We start from the raw sequence: 21,528 nt of genomic DNA, 5'->3' as shown, positions 1-21,528 counted from the left end.
ACACACACAGTAGAAAGCTAAAACCTAGAAATGAAAAACAAACTAGTAATGTAAGAGTGATAACAACACATAATTCTAACAATCACTGTCCAAAGGTATCCTGCCTTCAATGACATTTTACCATAAAAATGTCAAAGATTTGACACACGTATCTATTTTTCAGTGGTTGATAAAAATTAACCTTTTACATTCCAAACTGTTAAATATGAATACACTTTTTTTTTAAAGTGTGACACTTTTTATTTCTCGGTGGTACAACTCATTTTAACCATAAGGAAGCATAATCTAAAAGGTAATCAGATATTCACAATAAGCAAGTAAAAAGTTAAGGTGCAAGTCTATTGACAAAATGGTCACATTTTTTATTATTAAAGTAACAAAAACAAATAGAGAATAAAAATCACAAGTAACTTTTGTGCTAAGAGTTGAAACTTAAATGTCAAGTTAATGTGTAGCAATGTGAGTATTCACCTCGGACTGAGGGATTTTTGTAACATTAAATTCTCAGACATTGTATGAAAACATCTCCAGTTTATTAGATGTCTATTTGGCTCAAAGGAGAAACAGGGAAATAATTTAAATTCTCTTCCACATTAATTTTACTCAGTTCTAAAGTGCAACAACAGACGCATCATGTGCAGAAAACAAAACAAAACAAAAAAACAACAAAGCATGTACATTAAGAGAAGGTGAAAACTTCACAGGGTTATCTTCCTGTGCTAACAATGTGAGGCTTAAAACAAGGTCCTTAAATTTCACTGCGAAAAACTAGAGCAGAGTTCTTCATTTTGTTCTTATAGTCTTCTTCAAACTGTTCATTCTGGGAGACGGTGAAATGGTTCTTCCAGTCTCCTACTCTTCCTGGAAATAAAGAGTTAAGTCAATGATAAAACTAGAGAAAGTGTCTGATCTTCAACAAACCTCTTACAGACCTTTCCTCATGAAAGGAGATACACTTTGATTCATCATTGGGACAGTGGAGAAGTTGGTTATTTTGTTTTGTTTCATATTGTCAAACGTCACTTTAGTTTGGACAAGTTCCTTTTGCTCAGCTGTTGGAGACAAGCCCAGAAAACAACACAGTCTGCTGATTTCCTGTCCAGAGTCCTAAAAGTGATTAAAGATGACACGTTAAAAATAAGAAACTGAAGCCAAGATTACACAAGAATTGTGTGTTGGACAATTCATGAATTACATTAGAGAAAAAAAAAATACAAAAATATTTTTAATTAAAGGATTTGCCCCTAGTCCAATACACCAAGATCAAAAGGCTGAGTTAACTCGTCACCATGAAGTCCAACTGTTCTTTCAGAAATGGAAAGGAGGCCATTTCAAACTGTAGGCCTAGTTGCAGTTTTAAGCACAACTCCCCTTACCTCGATCAAGTCTTCATAGAACATGTAGTGAAGATTAGAATAAGTCTGCTTCTGGTCCCACCAGGTATTCACATGCTCATACCACGATCCAAACACCACTGGAAGCACAGAATATGTTTGCTAAGAACATGGTGGATGGAAATGAGATATTCTACTGTGGCTCTCTAACATTATACCTACCCTTTCCCTGCATGAAGTTCTGCAGAAAGTAGCTCCAGTCCCCTGGTTCTGGCTGAACACGGTTCATACGTCCAAAATGGAAATAGGAAACTGCGCTGTCTTTTGCATTACGTGCCACATATACAACCTGTTAAGGCACAATTTAGATTTGTTCTGTTGGTTTTCTGAACTGTGCGTGTGTGTTGCATGCCGTTTTACTCTGCTGCGTTGCTCCCAGAAGGATTTTGGCACAAACTGAACTGGTAGATGGGTTTTAATGAGACGAGGAACAGTAGGGAGCTGGTCTGCCAAATCTTTACCTTGGGAGATAGATACGATTGCAGTTGATGACATACACAACTTAATACGTTTAGATTCAGCAGCTTAGCCTGGCTCATTTAAAAAAACAGATCCTTAACCCACAAAAATAAAGACTCAATTGGATTATAATGCAAATAGATGTATAATTGTGTGTGTCATCTAGGATTAAACCTTTAGGTCGAGAAGGTACACTGATCTCCAGGAAAGGCACTCTTTCTTGCAGAGGAACGGAAGAACGATAGTCTGCTTCCCCAAAGTAGAGAAGATCCAGGATGTAGGAAACCCATGTGGTTCCTGGAAACATTTTAAATTACAATACATAATAATTTGAATCAAAGTAATTATTGTACATACTTGAGCTCACCTGCTTTAGGGTAAGAAGCTATTAGAATGTCATCTGGCCTTGCCTTGAAGCTCTGAATATTCTCCCAGTTGTCAGTGAAGTATTTGGTCATGGAGACTCCATGGAAGTCAAACAAAGTTGGACGAGGTGGCAACTCCATCTTTAAATATCAATGAAGTTGTATTTTATTCTCATTATGTTCTCATTATTCTCATTATGTCTAAAATAAACACTTTACAGTCCATAGTCAGTAGTGAAAGATCATCCTCAAAAAGTAGAACTCCAAAATTACTACACACATGTAACAGTTTCAGATGATCACATATTAAGATTAGACAAAAAATAATCTGAGTAACTAAAATATACAGTTTGAAAATATGATTTTATCAACTGTTAAAAAACTTTCCGAACTAACATGACCCTCTGTGAAATAACAATTGTTCCCTAAACTTAACACCTGGTTGCGCCAATCATCTAAGCTGCAAGCATCTGCAATATCTGGCACGAAGTGTGTGTTCAACATCATGTCAGCATTACAGCCTTATGTAAGTCCAGACTTAGTCTTAGTCAATCTGAAACCTCCGTGTTTTTTTTTTATTTTGAGTCATTCAAATGTTGACTTGCTGTTACTATTTAGATTTTTTTCTCTGCTGCACAAACAGATGGAGGTGCATCATCCATAATGTAGAGAGCAGCACTCATAGCTATATGAGTTTTGCTCACCCTTTGTGGTCCTTCAGTAAAGCAGCCCCAGACCATCACACTGCCACTGCCATGTTTGTTGGTCAGTAACCGTATCCATCTTCCAAGAAGTTCTACTTCCACTCAAGAAGTTCCACACTCAACACATCTGTCCATTTCTGTGGACAGAGGTGTTTTTTGTGACCTTGTTTCCTTTGTGGGTCTGCACAGATTTTGGCCTCAAAACTGCAGTATGAATGCCATTTAGATGTCATTCTGGATTTGTTGTGACTTCCTGAATAAGTTGTAGATACACTTCTTGAGTAATTTTGGTAGGGCGGCCACTTCTGAGAACATTAATCAATGTTCAATGTTTTCTCTGTTTGTACATAGTTATTCTCATTAGTGGTCTCAGAAGTCCTAAAGTCTGTCTCTGTGTCTAATCTGGACTCAAGGCACTTTATAAACAGGTGTATGTGATCACCCTGTTGCATGTAATGTCTCTTTAATCGCACTTTCTCTGTCTTTCAAGACTCAGTACTATGTTATGAAAAATGTCCTCCCAGAGATAAAGAAGCCTGAAATCTAAAGTCTAAACGTTCTCATTTAGACTATTTCAAAACCACATTTAATTTAAACAGTTGAAAGTGGATATTAACACACAAAACCTAATTAAAATGTGCTTTGTCTTCTGAGCACTTTGCATTATGTTGCTGTCAATGTTTGGTTATTCTCATTCTCAAACGGTCTTCATATGGTCAATTTAATGTGTGACCCAAGCTTTCGGAGTTTTATCTCTGTGAACACACAGGTGGTTTACAAAACTGTCAGTCGATGTTCTTGTTCATCAGTTCATTTACACCATGACATTAGATGTTCATCTTTAAGTAGAGTAAAGCCAAACTTACCTCGTTAAAACGGCATTTTCTCACTGTGTAGTCGTGTGAGGATCTTCTGAACTAAAATGATTAGTTTGTTGTGTAATATTCAGGGTGACATCTTGCACAACTTCCTCAGTTTCAAGGTCGGATGTTCTTGCATAAGAAATACTTCTGCGACGAATCTTCAGACGTTTATTCATGTGGTGGTTTTGTATTGTTCTTTCACTAATTTATTTTGGTTTTCGCTTTTTGTTTTTTTGCAGATTACAGTTTATTTTGGCAATTTGTCTTCCCCTTCCTTTGATTTGCTTCTCATTTTCCTGTCATTCTCTTTTCTGAGGTTCATTCTCATCTTTTTGTTCACTGACCCATTCTTCAACCTTGTCATGCTCTTTGTAGTTACTCTTTGTAGTCTCTCATGTTTACTTATTGGCATTTATCCACTTTTCTTTCACGTTTAGATTTCTAAATTTGGTTTCTCTGGCTTCTTGTTTCTCCCAAACTAGCAGTATTTAAAACTTTCTTCATCAGTTTCCTTACTTAGCATTCCATGGGGGTGGGGGCTCCTCTTTGTAAATGAAGTGAATAAACAGTCACAGCACTTCCCACTGCAACAAAGTTCATTCAGTTACATTCACAGACCCCACAAATCCATATACCAAGACTCAGATCAGTAGTCTACTTAGGGTACTGTGATGTAAGCGGAAGAACTGACCAATGAGGATCCTGTTTTTTGTTGAATTCATACTATTAATTTACTAAACCAATAATTGTCCATATTGGTCACAACTACTTTCTCAATGTGGGTAACTAAACATGATAACTTCATGTTGCACAAGTTGTTTTTCTTTAGGGATTTTGATGAATTCAATAAACAGCTACTTTGTAGATTATAATAAATACAGAACTGTTTCATCCGATTATTGTTTTACTAAAACTGAATTTGAGTTTTGTTGTCTTTCAAACTTCACAAATCTGTAAAAAGTAAAAAAAAAACATGACACTTTTAACATTTTTAATTTCATATCCTAGATCACAGGGTCTTCAACTTGTGGCTCCCAAGGCAGAAGTGGCTCTTAGGTAAAATGATCAAGAGCCAAGTAATATTTTGAAAAAAAGACATAATAAGAACTACAGGTTTTAGCCCTATTTTTTTGATGGAACAATTTTACATAATTTCCAGAAGAGCATGACAATAAGAGTCCCAGTGATAGTTATAAGATCTGTTTGAAGTCAATTACAAATATTAACATCATATAGAAAAAAATTTTACCCACCATCTCTTTGGAAAAGATCATATTTTTATTCATTCTAAAATCTAAAAAATGAAATGTGATGGTTGTTATTTAAATATTACAAAATAATTAGCATATTGTTTAAAATTAGTACAAAATAGGCTCTATTTTTTTCATTGCACTGGTGTTTGTCATCTATTTTCTTCAGAGTCCACAGCGGAAATGCAGGGTAGGGTCTTTCATCTTTCTCTTGTAGTCTTCATCAAACTCTTCATTCTGTGCCACAGTGAAGTAATTCTTCCAGTCTCCAACTTTTCCTGCAGAAATACAGGCATAAGTTGACTGCACTGGTGTTTGGAAGTTGATTTTGACATCTCTTGCAACATGAACTTATTCATCAAACCTTTTCTCATGAAGGGAGACACCTTGAAATCCATGACTGGCAGTGTGGAATAGTTGGCCATCTTGTTCTTTTTCATGTTGTCAAACTGCACTCCAGTTTTGATCATTTCCTTCTCCTCAGCAGAGGGAGACAAACCAATAAAGGAGCAAAGTTTCTCTATTTCCCGTCCAGTGTCCTGTAAACATGTTCAGAAGTCATCTGTGCTTCATCACCACTTAGGCATAGAATAAAGTGAAATCTGTGAACGATTAAAACAAATTACCTCAATCATGTCTTCATAGAACATGTAGTGGATGTTTGAATGGGTTTGCTTCTTCTTCCACCAACCGTTCACATGGTCATACCAGGAGCCAAACACCACTGAGTGGTAGATTAACAGTAGAAGAAAGGCTTATGGAGGAGGAATTGTGTATGTCATCCAGATGAAAATGCACCTTCTTTAAATTAAAGTCTTTACAAACTTATAAAACCATCATAAAGTAAGAAAAATGTTATTTAATTATTGAACAAAAATAACCCAAATACGGGCAAAACTTGTGAAAAAAATTAATAGAATTACAAGGAAATTGTCATCTGTTTGGAGGATGCCAAATTATCTTAGATTAACATCCAAACTTTCCAACCAACCCGAGATATTGATATTTTATTTTTAACAATGTTTAGTGTCTCTTTTGTAGGTACATAGAATGCATGGACAGAAGGCTTGCAATATGGACATCATTACTGTATGCACACATAGAAGGCGATGATTTCATACATACTGTCTCCCTCCATGAATCTCTGGAAAAACGTGTTCCAGTCTCCAGCTGCAGGTTGGGCATTGTTCATGCAGTCAAAGTGGTAATAAGACACCATGTTGTCTTTTGCATTGCGGGCTACATAGACCATCTACCAAAGAAACAGACGTTTGCAAACAAATTTACCATTGGCACAGTTCAGTATTTCAACTTGTGCTGGTCATGTTAAGGAAATGCAAACAGATAAGACTTGTTACCCGACAGTTCTGCTCCCAAAATGACTTTGGCACAAATTGCACAGGAAAATGGGTTTTGATGAGTCGAGGGGTGGTAGGAAGCTTATCTGCCTGGTCTTTTCCTGTATAAGCATACAAACAAAAAATGCATAAATAAAGATGTCCTCTTCTAATTCTAATTCTCTTCTAATTTCTCAGTGTGGTCTCCTCAAACCCTTCTGCCAAGTTTATATTGAGAAGCACCAAATCACTGACAGGAGGGGGTAAAACAAAAACAAAAGCCTATTCAATAAGAACAAGAGACCATGTATAAAAACGTAATTTGATCAGGAGGGTAAAAGAATATAATCTGTACAGAAACAGCATAGTGTATAACAGGTTGATCTGATAATACTGACAAAACCGGAAGGGCTACTTATAATGGGGAGGATATTACTGGGAGGTCAGAGGTCAGTGACCTAAAATAGGAAGAAATTGCAAAGGAACACTTGGGAAACAACTAATGAACGCAGCAAAAGATCGATATAAATAAAAGCATCACTAAATAGGAAGCACAACTAAGCTAAAAAAAAGACATACAAAAAACATCAAACTAAAGTGACAAACACAAGTCCTACCGATTACGATGTTTTATGATCTGCAGCTGGAAGTCTATTGAATTTTAAAGTGAGGCTATTATAAATGAAGAATGCATCTTTTCTTTGACCTGACACCAAGTTTGGGATGGTCATCTCCAAAAAAGGGACTCTTTCATAGATAGGGAGAGAAGTCAGACGCTCCGGAGATGTCTTGCCAAAATACAGCAAGTCAAGGATTTGGGAGACCCATGTGGTCCCTGAGGAGATGAAGAGAGGCGGATATGATTAGTGATCTCAGCTGTTAAATTCGTCTCACACACACATACATGAACACACACACGCACACAGAGAGAGAGAGAGATCTGTGATCAATAAAACACCGGTAAAGATTATGTAGACTTACCTGCTTTTGGATATGTTGCTATTAGTATGTCATCTGGTCGGGCCTGAAAATTTTGGACATTTTCCCAGTTTGCTGTGAAAATAGGAATCATTGCGACTCCATGGAAATCAAACAGCTTTGGCCGGGAAGACAGATCCATCTTTGATAAAGGAAAGTAAAAACTGATCTCAAAGAGGAAGAGTCAGATTTGCATTATCAACTGGAAACTCATAGGCTAAAGATTTAATTTAAAAAAAATAAAAAAAAAAACAGACACACACACTTTTAAGGAAGCAATTGGAACAAATGTTAATATTCAGGAGAAAGCCTGAAGCTACATAGTTTAGTGAAAGCTCTAGAGGCACTGAGAAAAGAATGGAGTGGGATTTGCAACTCTTTGCTGAAACCATTGAACCCACTCACAGTCCTGTGTGCATTTAAAGCAACAACTTCAAATAAGCATTTTTTTCACTTGAGCACAAAGAGCTTAAAAGAGTTGAACTCCATAAGATTGCAAAGTTCAAAGAGGAAGTTGCAGAAAGGAAAACTAAGAAAACCAGCAAGAAATCACATACCTTGCTGAAATCAAGAGACATGCTACAGCTGGAGTGAGTCTGCCTTTCCTTCCTGGAATTTCCTGTTTGCACTGGAGAGCTGATCTGTTCTCTGCTTTTCAAATTACATAACTCTTCACAGTTAACAGTCGCTCTTCCTGAATAGGTTTCAACTTCCAGCCACTCCTTATTGCAACATGTTTGAACTTTTGCCTCTATGTTTTCTCTGCTACACATGAAGTTCACAAACTGAAAAAGCCATTTAAAACTCCAAAGCTTCATGTATTTTTACACAATAAGGAAGACATTTGATCAATAAAATGTCTTAATTTTATGGTACATAAATATGTGCTCAGATTTAGAAGAATGCATGAAAAGCATATTTTTTCATTTTCTTACAAAAACTGAGCATAACTCAAATGAAGTTTGTTTAAATCAATACTGGAACAATTTTTGTTTTCTGATCCTTTCTGGGTTTATTTATGTTAGTAATTTATTTTATTTTATTCCCGGTGTTGAGTTTTTTGCTTATTTATTGTGTTCTGTTATTTTTGTGTTTTTGTTTGTCCTCTTATCATAGCATTAGGCATTTTGTGTAGTTTGTGTGTATCTGTTATAAGCTTCCTTCTCTCAGTCCTCTCTCACAGCTATTCAACATCCGCCTCATTACAATCACCTGTTCCCAATAGGTATTTTCTCAACCTATATAAAAAGAACCACAGGCAACGTTATTTAGTTTTCAACCAAATTCTTGCAAGAATTGAGAAGGCACATAGGATCAGCTCCTACAAGCCGATCTCCTTGCGTTCTGCCATTCTGCTGCATAACTTGTCTTTTTATTAGCTGAGAAAGGGAATGAATGGAAAATGGGAGAGTGATCTTAACAAAAAGGGGGGATACCCTGATAACAAGCAAGGGAAACAAAAACTAAATTTTACACACAGACAGTTAGAGGCAACTAAGGAGTATCTCAGAAAGTTTTCCTAAAGAAGCATCTGTGAAAACATGGTTGAGGTCAAGGAAAGGTTAGCTATGTCTTACCCACAGTTTAACAAGTTCCTCCTCTCTGGGGTGAGAACACTAAACCTTAAAATATAAAACAACTAGTAAGATAAAACTTCTAATGTAAGAAAGATAACAAAACATAATAATTCTAACAGTTCCCATGGCAGGAAGTCATATCTCCTTTGTATTTATGTTCACTGGTTTCCTGTTGTTTCCTGGCTACTTTTGTTATTTTTATTATTAAAGTCGTCAATTCACCATATTACTTTCAAGTTCTTATTTGCATTTTGGGCCTTTTTCAACAACACAACCCGAATCCTTTAAAAATCAAAGAATTAGATTATATTATTCTATTAATATTGTTTTTAAACATTTTAAATATTTTACATTTAAAATGTTAATATTTTTCAGTGTAGAAGGTTTGTTGTTTACAACAACAGAAAACAATTACGATAATCATGTGAAATCTAAGCAGCATTAATTTGTGAATAGTGGAGTGTAAGTATAGCAGGGTTTAAGTTTGGCGAAGAGCTAATGTAAAAAATAAAGAAACGTAATTAATTTACAATGTTCTGCTTTTCTAATTCGAAGGATTATATATTACACGTTGAAATATTACATTATTTTCGAAAATGTGCCAAAAAGAAAAAAAAAGAGAAATGGAAAAATAATTAACATGAAATCCGGAAGTGATGAAGCAGAAGTGACGCAACAGGAACTTCTAAAACGTACACAACAAACATGGCGTCTCCCGGCGAGGCAGATGCGAACATTTCACACGTGGAAAAAAAGAAAAAGGTATGAATAAATTTGGATTCTTTGAGGGTTTTTTTTTTAAAAATGAAACCCCGCAATAGCTGCAAATTACACCATGCCAGTCCTGTTTCAGTGTTGAAATGAATGCTTTAAACTGTATGTCGTTTTAAGTTAATGCTGTTAAACTGTCGCCCTCATTTCCATCAGCCTCCAGTTCGTTACTGGCAGGAGACACAAGGTAAAACGAAAGATGACAACAAAGCTGAAGGACAAAAAGACCAGCAGAAGAAGCAACAGACTCAGAGAGAAAAGAAAAGGAAGCGAGATGAACAGCTGGGCGGTGGAAAGAAAGTCATATCGGGGGTAAGAGCATGAAAAACTGACTGAGATCCAGCACATATAAGATCCTTTTATCATCAACGTGTGCAAAAATGCTTCAAATACATAGTTTTTGTTGTTACAGAAGGTGACATTATTAATAGTTAATATTGATGAAGAAGGATAACATTATAGCCAGTAGGCCCAGAATTGTTTGTACCTCCTGTGCTGTGGTTTTTTTGTACTAACATGTTGGCAGCATATCCTGTGGACTGTGAAGTAAGTGAGTCAAAAGTTTTAGTCTAGTACATTCCAAAAGTGCTGGACAAGATACCGATCTGGGAAATTTGGTGGATAGGACAGTGTCTTAAACCCAAAGTTTCCCTCTTCCAAACTATTACACCACAATGTTTGCACTGCTCAAGGAGTGCTGTCTCTCTGAGAGGATGTCTGGTCTGCAACAGCGCTTAAGTTGGTGGCATAACACTTACGGCAGGAGACAAGGTTTTCCATCACAACATTGTTCAAAGTATTACACTGCCTCTGGTAGTCTGGTAGGATTTTCATTAAATTGAATGGATGTGTGAAGGTGTTGCTTTTATTTTGACAGTCATTTTCAAACTTAACCCAACAAATGGATATTACTGATTAGTTTCTTCTTTGAACCTTTTTTTCTTTGACTGAAGATCAAGTTAACCAGGATTGAATAAAACTGCTAAATTATTTCTGTTACCTGATGGTTAGTTATTTTAGCCATTTTATATCTTTTATGTCACATTAAACAAGTGTATACTGCAGACATAGACTGTCTGAGTGTATGGTATTTAGGTAATTAGCTAATACTTACCCAGACAATTTTGTTGCAATTTGCATAATTCAGACAATAATATTACAGTAACAATTAATTTGCAACATACTGTGCAGCCTTAGTACATGCAAAGTAGCTAAGTAATTTATTATAATCTTGTTATTGACTGGCTGATGCCATCAGTTTTTTATTCAACTGCCCCATAAATATCATGGAAAAAGCTGCCAGTGATTGAAATTTACAATAAAGATTATGCCTAACTGAACATCCTGAAACGCTGTTGTAGCAAAAAGGCTCTTATGTACAATATTTTTACCCCACATTTTGTCTTAATTTATAAAGACATAATTTTATAACTTTGTAATTAATTGTCTTTCAGAAATCTGACCCTTTCCCCGGGCCTGCTCCTATCCCGAAAGACAAGCTGGAGAAATTCAAGAGAAAAGGCAAAATTCAGAAGGTAAGCACCTTTGTGCACAAACTGTTTCCTCTTTGTGCTGATGGCCATCCTTGTATCTCCTCTCTGTACTTTCTGGTGTTGTTTCAGCCTCATCAGCAGCATTACAAGCTGAAGGACATCATCACTCGCTCAGAGGAAGCTTCAGAAATGGCCCAGAAACAAGCTGCTCGATTTGACCTCCTGCTCCCAGAGGACGCAGGGTAATTTTCTCTGAAAAAAACATGCACTATTTTGAGGAAAGAAATGCTGAATGAAGCCGTTTCACTTTAAACCACTTCTCTGATGTCAGATTTTTAGAAGGAGATGAAGATGAGGATACTTGCATGATCTCACAGGAGGACATCGCAGATGCTGTGGACATTACATCTGGAACAAAGGTACAAAGGCTTTATGTCAGGTCTGTAACCTGACATTCTTGCTGGACAAAAATAAGAACACAGAGAGACGGTAAAATTTCTTACAATTGAACGGAGAGCTCTGCCCAGGGACATCTCCTTATCTCTGTCTCCGGACCAGTTCTGATGTCCCTCTTTCTTCTTCTCCTTTTATTGTAATTTGAGAACCCTGTTTACATAGATTAGCAGCTGCTAATTAGGGGAGGGGCAAACAACAAACCCAGCTGCTAACACAAATTTTCAATCTTTTCTATGCAATGCAATGTCCTATCTTCATGTGAAGTCTTAAGTGCAGTTTCAGTATCATCTCTGGGTGTTTCTCTGTCAGGCCAGCTCTCTGAGAGTGGCTGGCATTCTTATCTCCTCTTGCAGACATTACTAAAAGCACACATTCTAGAAACAAACAGACAGATTCTCACAGTCCTTAGTATAATGATCTCTATTTATATAGTTTATTAAATTAATCCTATCAATTTACATGTACTATTACTTTGATAAAAAGTCACCGCAGAAGTAAAGTTCTTTTTACATATAGAAGTTTGTAGTAGATAACCATAATTTGTTTTTATACCATAACTCATCAAATCATTACGCTTGTTACTAAAAGACTACTTAACTTAATTCAATGAGAGGAAATGATTTAATAATTGGGTAAAATATAAGTAAAAATTTGAAATCATAAATAGCCATCATGCCAAAATATACTGTATAAATTTAATCTGAGAATTACTTGTATTATAAGTCTAAAAAAAAAAAGAATAAATTCTGAATTATAGATAGTTTGATTCTTTGTTTTTAAATATTGTTTTGGTGTAAGAGTCACTAGAGGGCACTGGAGAGCTGGACACTTTAATGGCAGAGACTTTTTGCATACAAACTAAACACCTACAAAACAATACACTGAGCATCTGGTTTTAGTAACACAGTTAAAAACCAGATGTTTGCATATTCTGCATAAAAAAGCACAACCTTTTTATCTCACAGTCTGATATTAAATTAACCTAAATGTTTCCTGTTTTAGGTCAGTTCTGATTAACATTATTTCTGTTTGTTAAATGTCAAAAAGACAAGTGAGTGATTTCTACTTTCTCCACATTCAGAAATGAACACGATTTAAGATTGCAATGCATTTAAAGAAATAAATTTAGCCATATGAGAACATAATGGCTTTTTATGCTTCTTCACAACTTCCACGCTAATTAGAGGTACATGTGTGGTTTCCACTATTCTTAAAGAAGCAAGTGTTCCTTACACTCACCTATGGTTCAAAGAAACAGAAATTGAAGTATTTGGTCCTAATAAACATCATTAAATCTGGAGGAGAAAGTTAAAAGCTTGCAAGTCCAAAAAACGTTTTTCGCCACAAGAGGGGATGGTGAACTTCACTGCATAAATGGCATCATGAGAGAAGGACATCAGTGGAAATGCTAATGCACCATTTCATGTTAACCAGTAAGTTGGACACCGACTCAAAGCGTAGTCCCAAAATGTGTTAGAAAGTACTTTGTAGTTAACAAAGTCAGTGTTTTGGAGCAGTCGACCAAAACCTCTGACTTCTGACCCCTGGGAAATCTGTCAAGAGCGCTGAAAACGTGTGTGTGCAAGGTGGAGTACAAATTTGGTTATGTCAGCAGTGACAAGTACACGGATGGACACCCAACATGTCTAGGTTACTTTCTGGAGATCTACCTAAATATCTGAATTTGAAGAAAGATTGAAATAATGTGAGCAATCTTAACTGACCTAAAACTATGAGGAAGCAAGCCGTTTGCAGTTTATTTTTTATATTTATTTCTTCTCGTTAGTTTAATCAAACTGTTTCAATACCATTTGCATTGTGCAATACATTTTATTGCACCAAACCATATTTGTAAAAAGGATGGTTCTCATTACATTTCTGTTCAGTTCTGCTAACGCTAATTATTTTTCTTACTTTCTTTACAGTATTTTAATCTAAAACTGTGTCAGTTTGGTCCATATCGCCTGGATTACAGCAGAACAGGGCGGTGAGTATCGACATGCGTACTCGATGTTGGGCTTACGATTTCTGAGACATGATTTATGTTGCATAAACAGGGACAGTAACAACAGAGCTGCTGATAACACTTTAATTGTCAGTGTGGAGGTATTTGTGATTCATATTCACTTTTTTTTCTTACAGTCACCACCATGATATTTTAAACTAAACAACTCAGCATCTTTTTAGCTCACAAGCATACTAATCATGAAATACAGATGACACCTGCTTTAAAAGCTCAAGCATGTTCGACTTTGAAATTTTGTTTGTCGTATTTATCACCTCTAAGCTCTTACAAGAGTAACAAATGTAATTGATATTTGGGAAAATGCAATTTTTTGCATATAAAATTAGGATTGGACTACCTGTCCAATGTTGTGGAAATTCTTTTATAAAGGCTAGAGAAAACTGTTCAGAAATGTCCTTTATTCGAAGACAGAAGCAGATGAGCTGCAAATGATAAGCCTGAAAATGAATTTGCACACATCTTTTACACGCTTCACAGTTAACCACATCCTGTCTTTACACCCACACAGACGTGTAAGAACTCTTGCCCCAGGAACAGAAAAAAACAACTTGATGCACAGAAACACTGTACAAACTGATGTCTGCTTGAACGCTTCTTGGTCTTTGTGATTTTCACCCATGTTGTCTGTCCTTTCAGGTGCATGTGCTTCTGGCACTATGTTCCATCATGCAAAAGTTTACCAAGGAAAAAAACAGATATGTCTATATATATATATATATATATATATATATATATATATATATATATATATATATATATATATATATATATATATATATATATCTTATGTTGTGGCCTGGCTCGGATGGCCGCAAGAAAAAAAAAATATATTTTTTTTTTATCAAATTTAGCATCCTTTTTTTTTCTTCAGAAAGCTTTTTGGGGATTTGAAAGTCATAATGCGTCTTTCGTCCCAATCACATCCTGATCAATGTTCATGATGTCATGTTGTTTTTCCTTCAGCCATCTGCTGCTGGGTGGAAGGAGAGGCCATGTAGCTTGTGTAGACTGGCAGTCCAAGCAGCTCATGTGTGAGCTAAACGTCATGGAGTCTGTCAATGATGTCAAGTAAGTTTAAAGAAAAAAACAAAAACATTTGGACTGTGCACAAATATTCACATTGTGTGTTTCCGAGTCTTACAGAGTTTGGTCTGTGTTTCTTTAGGTGGCTCCACACTGAACACATGTTTGCTGTGGCTCAGAAGAAGTGGCTCTACATCTACGACTCTAATGGGATTGAGCTGCACTGCATTCGTAAGTTTAACGACGTCTTACGAATGCAGTTCCTCCCGTACCACTTTCTCCTAGCTACAGCGGTGAGTTTAACCTCCTGCCCATCATTTATTCAAGCTTTATATATTGGTTCTTGTCTGGATCAGTGTAGATTTTTATTTTCTCTTTCTGTTTTCTAAAGGAAAAGTGTAATAAAGCATCATAAATCTAGTGGATTTATGTTTTGTTTATATTACATTCACCTACTTTATTTTTAATTTGCCAGAACAAACTTTCATCTTATTGGTGACCTAGTTTCCTTCCTCAAACAGATTATGAATGGTCTATAGACTATACAAAACATGTATGTAAAATTTTTGCACAAAATTATTCTTTGACAATGAGATTTTAGCCTGGTTAGTATTACCTATTTTGAGCCCCATTTAGAATGAGCTGTTTTAGAGCCTCTTGTCACTTTAAATCCAAATGTGCTGCTGCTGGCCACGCCCCCCAACTCAACATTTAAACTTGCACATGAAAATGGCTGCAAGCAGATGCACATTTATACAATCTTACATGTTTGAAAAGCAGAAGTTTGAGCCTTCTGCATAAACAACAAAAATGCAGCCAGTGGCTTCTGGATGGTAGTCAACAACTCTCGTGCGTCCATTGTACAGCACATACAGCGGTAAAATCAACTGACCAAACATGCTGGACCTCAGCAGACACCAAAAAACATTAACTTACTGGGGTGGGGGGTTTTTTTAAAGCACTTGGTCTGCTTTTAGAAGCAGTGGAGATCCAACTGGAAGTAAAAATAAACATGCAAAATGTGAATTTTGTATATTATATCCACCCTAAATATTTACCCATTAGGATTTATTTTGTCACTAAAATAAAAACACCAAAGTTAACCAAATGTGCTTTAAAGTGTAACTAACACCCCTCTGAAAGATAAGCCCTGACCCTGGCAAATTCTGGAAAATTTCAGCAAAGTGGGCGGAGCCAAGACACATGGCTGAGTTGATAACTGAGCGGAGGATGTCAGTGACAGTCGTTTGCGATCACCAAGCATTCGGAGCGTTCTGATTAGATAAAAGTTTGGGTGATAAAACACCCACATATCAACCCTCATGGAAATTATGCGTCTTGAGGCGCTGAGGAGATGTTTGATAAACTACTTAGTGTAATCATGGACGCACAAAGCAAGTCTGTTTAGTATGGTAAGAAATATATTTCAGTGGCCTTGACAAGTAAGTACAAGTGGGGATAAACACTGGAATACAAAGTAGTAGTAAGCCTATATTCAACATTTTGTGTAGCCTGAAGTCTTAATTTTGAAATATAGACACCCAGTTCTCATTTGTGATATATGACTAGGCTCAGACATAGATTTACTCCACAGACATCATAAACAGCATCAAGAGATATATCAGTATTGTTAACAGTGATAATTGTTAACCTGATATGGATTCATAGAGGCGAACAAGAAAATGGTGTGGCGTTAAATCCCATAAATCCTCCCATTCCTGCTGTGCTATTTTATGATCATCTTGGTCATTTTGTTTGCTCGTCCCATGATTTGAGATTGTGATTAATGTGATAATAAGATTAATCTCACTGCTTTGTAAACTAGCCAGGGTTTACAGCTGCTCAAAAATGTAATTGTAGCCTCGCTGTGTCTGGGGCTGTGTCTAGCCAGATGTTTGGCCAGATGCTTTTCCAAATAGCTTGTCCCAAGTGGAGGGAGAAATATTTTCTCTGAACATGCAGTGTGTGAATTCATGCACTGTGGAGTTTCCCTGCAGCAGATTACTCACACTTGAGATTAGTTATTGTCCCAAATGTGCAACATATTGCAAGCTTATTCATGTCCTCTTCAACTCTCTCACATTCAGCTTGGAAACCTGTTGTTTCGCTAAATCACAAGAAATGTTATGCTTAGAACTTGTAAAGTGGCTTCAAATTACAAAGTCAAATTTCTTTTAAGTCATACTTGATATATACATATACATCAATTTTATAAAAAAACAAAAAACAAAAACTGATGGTTAACATAGTTATTTGATTGTGCTATAAAATGGCACAATATGTCTGGAAAATACATAATACCTTTCCTTTAAGGTGACTCTTCAGATTCATTTTCTCTTGTGTAGGGGATACATGATGGCGCATTATGCATCCCCCATTATACCAGAATTGGTCTCAAATGGGTGTTTTTTATTGGTTAGAACCCATTTGTCCCCAAATGATTCTAGTTTGCTCATTCTTGCCTGCAGAGTGCAACGGGCTTCCTCCAGTACTTGGATGTGTCCGTTGGGAAGGAGGTGGCAGCCATCTGCACCAAGACCGGCCGGCTTGATGTGATGTGCCAGAACCCTCACAACGCTGTCATCCACCTCGGCCACCCCAACGGCACAGTTACGCTTTGGTCACCCAGTCAGAAAGAAGCCCTGGTCAAAATGCTCTGTCACCAGGGTGGCGTCCGTTCAGTTACTGTGGATAAAACTGGCCTGTGAGTCACATGCATTTTGCTAGATTTCCTATTGAAAACATTTTGAATTAAAAGTTTGTAAATGCTTGTAAAAATAGCTGCAGTAGAAATAGCATTTAAATACCTTCTTTTTGTGTTTAATACTTGTCGTGTTTATTCCTTCGTCATTTATATTTGACAGCTCTCTTGACAGAAAAAAAAGTATTTTGCTTTGCCTTTATTGCTGCAACAATTTGATGTGAAAATTGTTCAGCAAAAACACAAAAAAATTGAGTTGACAGTCAAGTGCTGTCTGGACTTTTTATTACACCGTCAGCATGTTAATCTGCACTGTAATTTAGTAACTTTGTTTAGAAAGCAACCTTTCATGATGACTTTCGGGGCTTTTTTGTGTGTCTTCCGGCAGATACATGATTACATCTGGAATGGATAAAAAAATGAAAGTCTTTGACATCAGAGCTTTCAAGCCCCTCAGGTCCTACTTCCTTCCTACTGGAGCTTCATGTTTGTCTCTGAGCCAGAGAGGACTGTTGTCTGCAGCCACAGGGGACATTGTTCAGGTGACTGTCTGCAAATCACCTATCGCAGAGATAGCCATCCGATTGCAAGGAAATGAGCCTTCACTGTCTTGGTGTGGGTTGGAAACTGCAGCGTTTTAAGAAGTGATGTGTGAAAGCTGCAGTGTGTAACTTTTAGAAGTGAAATGCTTTCAAATGTTTGTCAAAACCGCCACTCTGTGTTGTGACAGCATAGAATGAGACGGATGATCTGTGAATGAATGGCGCTCCTTTCCTCCTCCAAGTGCTCCTATTGCCATCCGCAGAAATACATTGCAGAGAGCAACCACACAACCAATCAGAGCAAAGAGGAGGGTTTTTTTTCTTTTTTGATGCCTTGTAACTGCTTTTACAAGATTGAAATCTTTTTCCAAACTACAATACTTTCTTTAAACAAGAATTTGGTGTACAAGTTTTAACTTTTGTATGCCTTTTCTTTCAATTCCACACCTGGTCAATATACATGCCTCCTCTTGATTTATATATCTCTTTACATGTTGCAGGACAACTGCACTGTTATAATGATCATTCATTTCCTGGGAAAATTTTTGCTAGATATTCCTTTTATCACAGTTGGTGGAGTTGATTTAAATATGTCTGTTTCCTATTGGAGTAACAGGATTATTTTCAGAACTTGAATATTCTTTTGTTTTAGAAAGTAATCTATAAATCCTTTCGGTGAATGTTGGTAACTTTTTTAGTCTCTCCCTCCAGGTTTACAGGGATGTGTGGAGCACACCGGTCACTAAACCCTACATGGCTCACCGGGTGCGAGGATCAGTTTGGGGACTTGGCTTTTGTCCCTTTGAGGATGTCCTTGGAGTTGGACATGGAGAGGGTTTCACCAGCATGCTCGTACCAGGTCAGCTCATCTTTGTAGCTTTCAGTTAAACATAATCTCTGCAGTGTTTGAGGTTTTATGCACAAATACTCCGAAGGCCTCAGGAAGCATTTGAAACCTAAAATCTGTTTTTAGAAAGGTATTGGTAGCATTGCAATGGGGTTTTGCATAATCTATGTGGTCAAGCGACAAAAACAACATTATTGCCCATGCTTCTAGGTTCTTGTGAATGTTTGTCTTCATGTATGCAGTTTTCTAGTATAAAGTTTCAATGTCAATAAGAAAATGTAAAGACCAAACTTTGCACTAGTTTCTTTGATTATTTGGTGTCTGATGAAGCATGAAACACTTTTGCAGCACAAAATAACTCTATATTTTTTTACCAATAGCATTGTAGTTTATTTATTTTGGATATAAATAGGAATATAGTTCTATTTTTTTAAAAAGAAAACTTTTCTAAAGTTGTTTGTTTACTGTGCTTTTGCCCTTTTTACGATCACAGGGGCTGGTGAGCCTAACTTTGATGGCCTGGATGCAAATCCATACCGCAGTGCAAAGCAGAGGCAGGAGTGGGAGGTCAAGGCTCTGCTGGAGAAGATTCAGCCTGAACTCATTACGCTGGATCCCTCAGAGCTGAGTCATGTTGATCGTACTACCTTTGAGCAGAGGCATCAAGACAGAGTCGAAGCTCTGGTCAGTTGTTAGACTTTTTTTTATTTAGATGCAACTCTAAATATGATTTACTGTCCTGAAGGTGTAAAATGTGCAGTTTGTTAAAGCATAAGCATTTTCTTTCAGGGCTTTGATCCTCTTGGGAAAGAGAAATTTGTTCCGAAACATAAGAAAAAAGGTCGCAGTTCTGCTGCTGGTATTGAAAGGCGGAAGAGGAAGGTGGCCCATGAGGACCAGAGGGTAAGCATTTCCTTAAAGTTGCATTTCCTCACTTTTCACAGTAAAGAATAAGTATTTCGGCGGGATCTTGTAATAGGGCGACAAAGTAGTGGATAGTTATGAAGTGGAAGGGAAAGCATGCATTGTTTTGCATAAATAACATCTGAACAGAGCGATATGAATTTTTATACATTGAGTCAAAATTGTTGTAACGCCACAAATTTCTGCAATTACAGCTGATGTATCTCTACCAGCTTTGAACATCAAAACGCCAAAAGCTTTGCTCATTCCACATATTCTCTGTTAGAATTTGGTCTGGACTTTGACTAGGTCATTCTATCACATGAAGGTGATTTGATTGAAGCTATTGCTTTCCAGCTCATGTTATGTTTTTGTATACCCCTCTATCTTTCTACCCAATCAATCGTTCAATATTTTGTTCCATTGTTTGTTCTGTCTCCTGTTGTCTCTCTCCTCCCTTTACGGTTACTGGTATTTTATACTTTTAACATCAACCTATGTACACAAATGGTCAAACAGTGAGTCTGTAACAGTGTGGAAAGTTTTATTGAGACTTTTCTAGAATAGTTAGAATTAAATGACCTACAGGTCAACTTCTGACTGCACCTGGTTGCACCTACTTTTAATTGTGGTATATAGGAGTAAAGGGGGAGAATGTAAATGCATGCCACATGTTTCAGACTTTTATATATAAGAAATAAATGAAATATTTATTTCCTACCACTTCACAATTATTCACTACTTTGTGTTGATCACAATGAAAGACATTACAATTTGTGATTGTAATTCAACAAATGTAGAAAAAGATTAAGAGGTGGGTATATTTTTAAAGCTTCTGTATGTAGATGTGTCCCAAGTCCTTTTTTATTGTGTTTCATTATGTTAAAAAAAAGGGCTTGCATCTATTTCTTTGCCAAAAACGTTAGATATGGGAATTTTAATCTGATTAAGAGGTTTATTCCTCTTAGTTTAACAGAACCCTTCAAACAATATTAAATTTCTTATTCATTATCAAAGGGTAATTTTTGTGATCACCTTTTTTGTAGATGTTTTTCAGGTCATTAAAACCACCTACTTGTTCTCTAGAGTGTGTATAATCCATTTTGCTTGCTGGCTGTTGCAGGACGTTATCAGAAAAACTGTGGAGGACAGAATGAAACTGCAGGAAGAGCGAAACAAGATGAAGGAGAAGAAAGCAGCACTGTCTGAAAAAAGATCTGCTCTGGACAGATTCAAAAAATAGAAAAGGACTCTTTGTGCAACTCAAACGCAGTGACGTTCAGTGGGCGGGAACTTTGACCTTCTTGTTGAAACTCTTTTTAGCACTCAGTGGTCTGCTGGCGCATCGAAAGCAGAAGTTCTTGGTGTTGTGGGCTGATGCAGTACTTTCTGTAGTGCATATAATGGTGCAACATCCAGCCTGGTTCTGATGGGAAACAGTTCATGAAATCAATGTTGAGAGAACCGGTTGGTCTGTTCTACTTATTAACTGTAGCCTGAAGCAGATCCTGTTTGTGATCATGTGGTGGGTGACAGCAGTCACCCAGATTCTTCTTTTAGTACTAATAAAAACTTCCCCTTCATGTTTGACCTTGTTAATTGTGGTTCTTTTGCTGAGATAATTTGTTTCATATTTTTATAGAAACAAAATGAGCAGACTGTTGTGCAGTGTTGCTTCACAACAATTTAAAGGGATAAATCCAAGAAAATAATGACATTCAAGGAAATGATACTGTAAATCTATTTAAATTCACAAATGTCTTTTGGAATTTGTTTAAATATTATAAAACAGGTACCTAAAACTTCCTTTAGATTTTTGACAGAAAATCATCAAGTTAC

The 21,528-nt window shown here is 36.6% G+C and overlaps 3 protein-coding genes across 7 annotated transcripts; 1 reads left to right on the top strand and 2 right to left on the bottom strand.

Annotated features, from left to right (window-relative positions):
- Positions 1-6: 6 nt before the first annotated feature.
- Positions 7-4,403, bottom strand: LOC122834831 (cytosolic sulfotransferase 2-like). 4 transcript variants are annotated; one of them, XM_044123508.1, is made up of 9 exons: positions 3,789-3,828; positions 2,923-3,059; positions 2,221-2,359; positions 2,028-2,150; positions 1,755-1,855; positions 1,557-1,683; positions 1,377-1,474; positions 933-1,107; positions 7-861 (listed from the first exon to the last, which is right to left on the bottom strand). In XM_044123508.1, exons 2-9 carry the CDS (start codon positions 2,956-2,958, stop codon positions 749-751), a joined length of 912 nt encoding a protein of 303 aa, XP_043979443.1. In that variant the 5' UTR covers positions 2,959-3,059; positions 3,789-3,828; the 3' UTR covers positions 7-748. The 4 variants fall into 4 exon arrangements, with proteins under 4 accessions (XP_043979443.1, XP_043979444.1, XP_043979445.1 ...); XM_044123509.1 differs by lacking the exon at positions 2,923-3,059 and having other exon boundaries at positions 3,789-4,403; XM_044123510.1 differs by lacking the exon at positions 1,755-1,855 and having other exon boundaries at positions 2,264-2,359.
- A 363-nt stretch (positions 4,404-4,766) lies between these two features.
- Positions 4,767-11,364, bottom strand: LOC122834779 (cytosolic sulfotransferase 3-like). 2 transcript variants are annotated; one of them, XM_044123503.1, is made up of 8 exons: positions 7,908-8,343; positions 7,354-7,492; positions 7,079-7,207; positions 6,394-6,494; positions 6,161-6,287; positions 5,662-5,759; positions 5,400-5,574; positions 4,767-5,313 (listed from the first exon to the last, which is right to left on the bottom strand). In XM_044123503.1, the coding sequence occupies exons 1-8, from the start codon at positions 8,166-8,168 to the stop codon at positions 5,201-5,203; spliced, it is 1,143 nt and encodes a 380-aa protein (XP_043979438.1). In that variant the 5' UTR covers positions 8,169-8,343; the 3' UTR covers positions 4,767-5,200. The 2 variants fall into 2 exon arrangements, with proteins under 2 accessions (XP_043979438.1, XP_043979439.1); XM_044123504.1 differs by lacking the exon at positions 7,908-8,343 and adding an exon at positions 11,242-11,364 and having other exon boundaries at positions 4,768-5,313.
- Positions 9,534-21,279, top strand: wdr46 (WD repeat domain 46). Its single transcript, XM_044123497.1, has 14 exons — positions 9,534-9,689; positions 9,855-10,010; positions 11,153-11,233; positions 11,321-11,433; positions 11,523-11,610; positions 13,573-13,634; positions 14,637-14,741; positions 14,839-14,989; positions 17,165-17,400; positions 17,786-17,939; positions 18,651-18,798; positions 19,280-19,470; positions 19,576-19,689; positions 20,813-21,279. Exons 1-14 carry the CDS (start codon positions 9,633-9,635, stop codon positions 20,930-20,932), a joined length of 1,776 nt encoding a protein of 591 aa, XP_043979432.1. The 5' UTR covers positions 9,534-9,632; the 3' UTR covers positions 20,933-21,279.
- The last annotated feature ends 249 nt before the right edge of the window (positions 21,280-21,528 follow it).

Source organism: Gambusia affinis, linkage group LG01 (genome assembly GCF_019740435.1).
Source record: "Gambusia affinis linkage group LG01, SWU_Gaff_1.0, whole genome shotgun sequence".
NCBI classification, from domain to species: domain Eukaryota; kingdom Metazoa; phylum Chordata; class Actinopteri; order Cyprinodontiformes; family Poeciliidae; genus Gambusia; species Gambusia affinis.
This window is presented reverse-complemented; position numbering and strand designations above follow the sequence as displayed.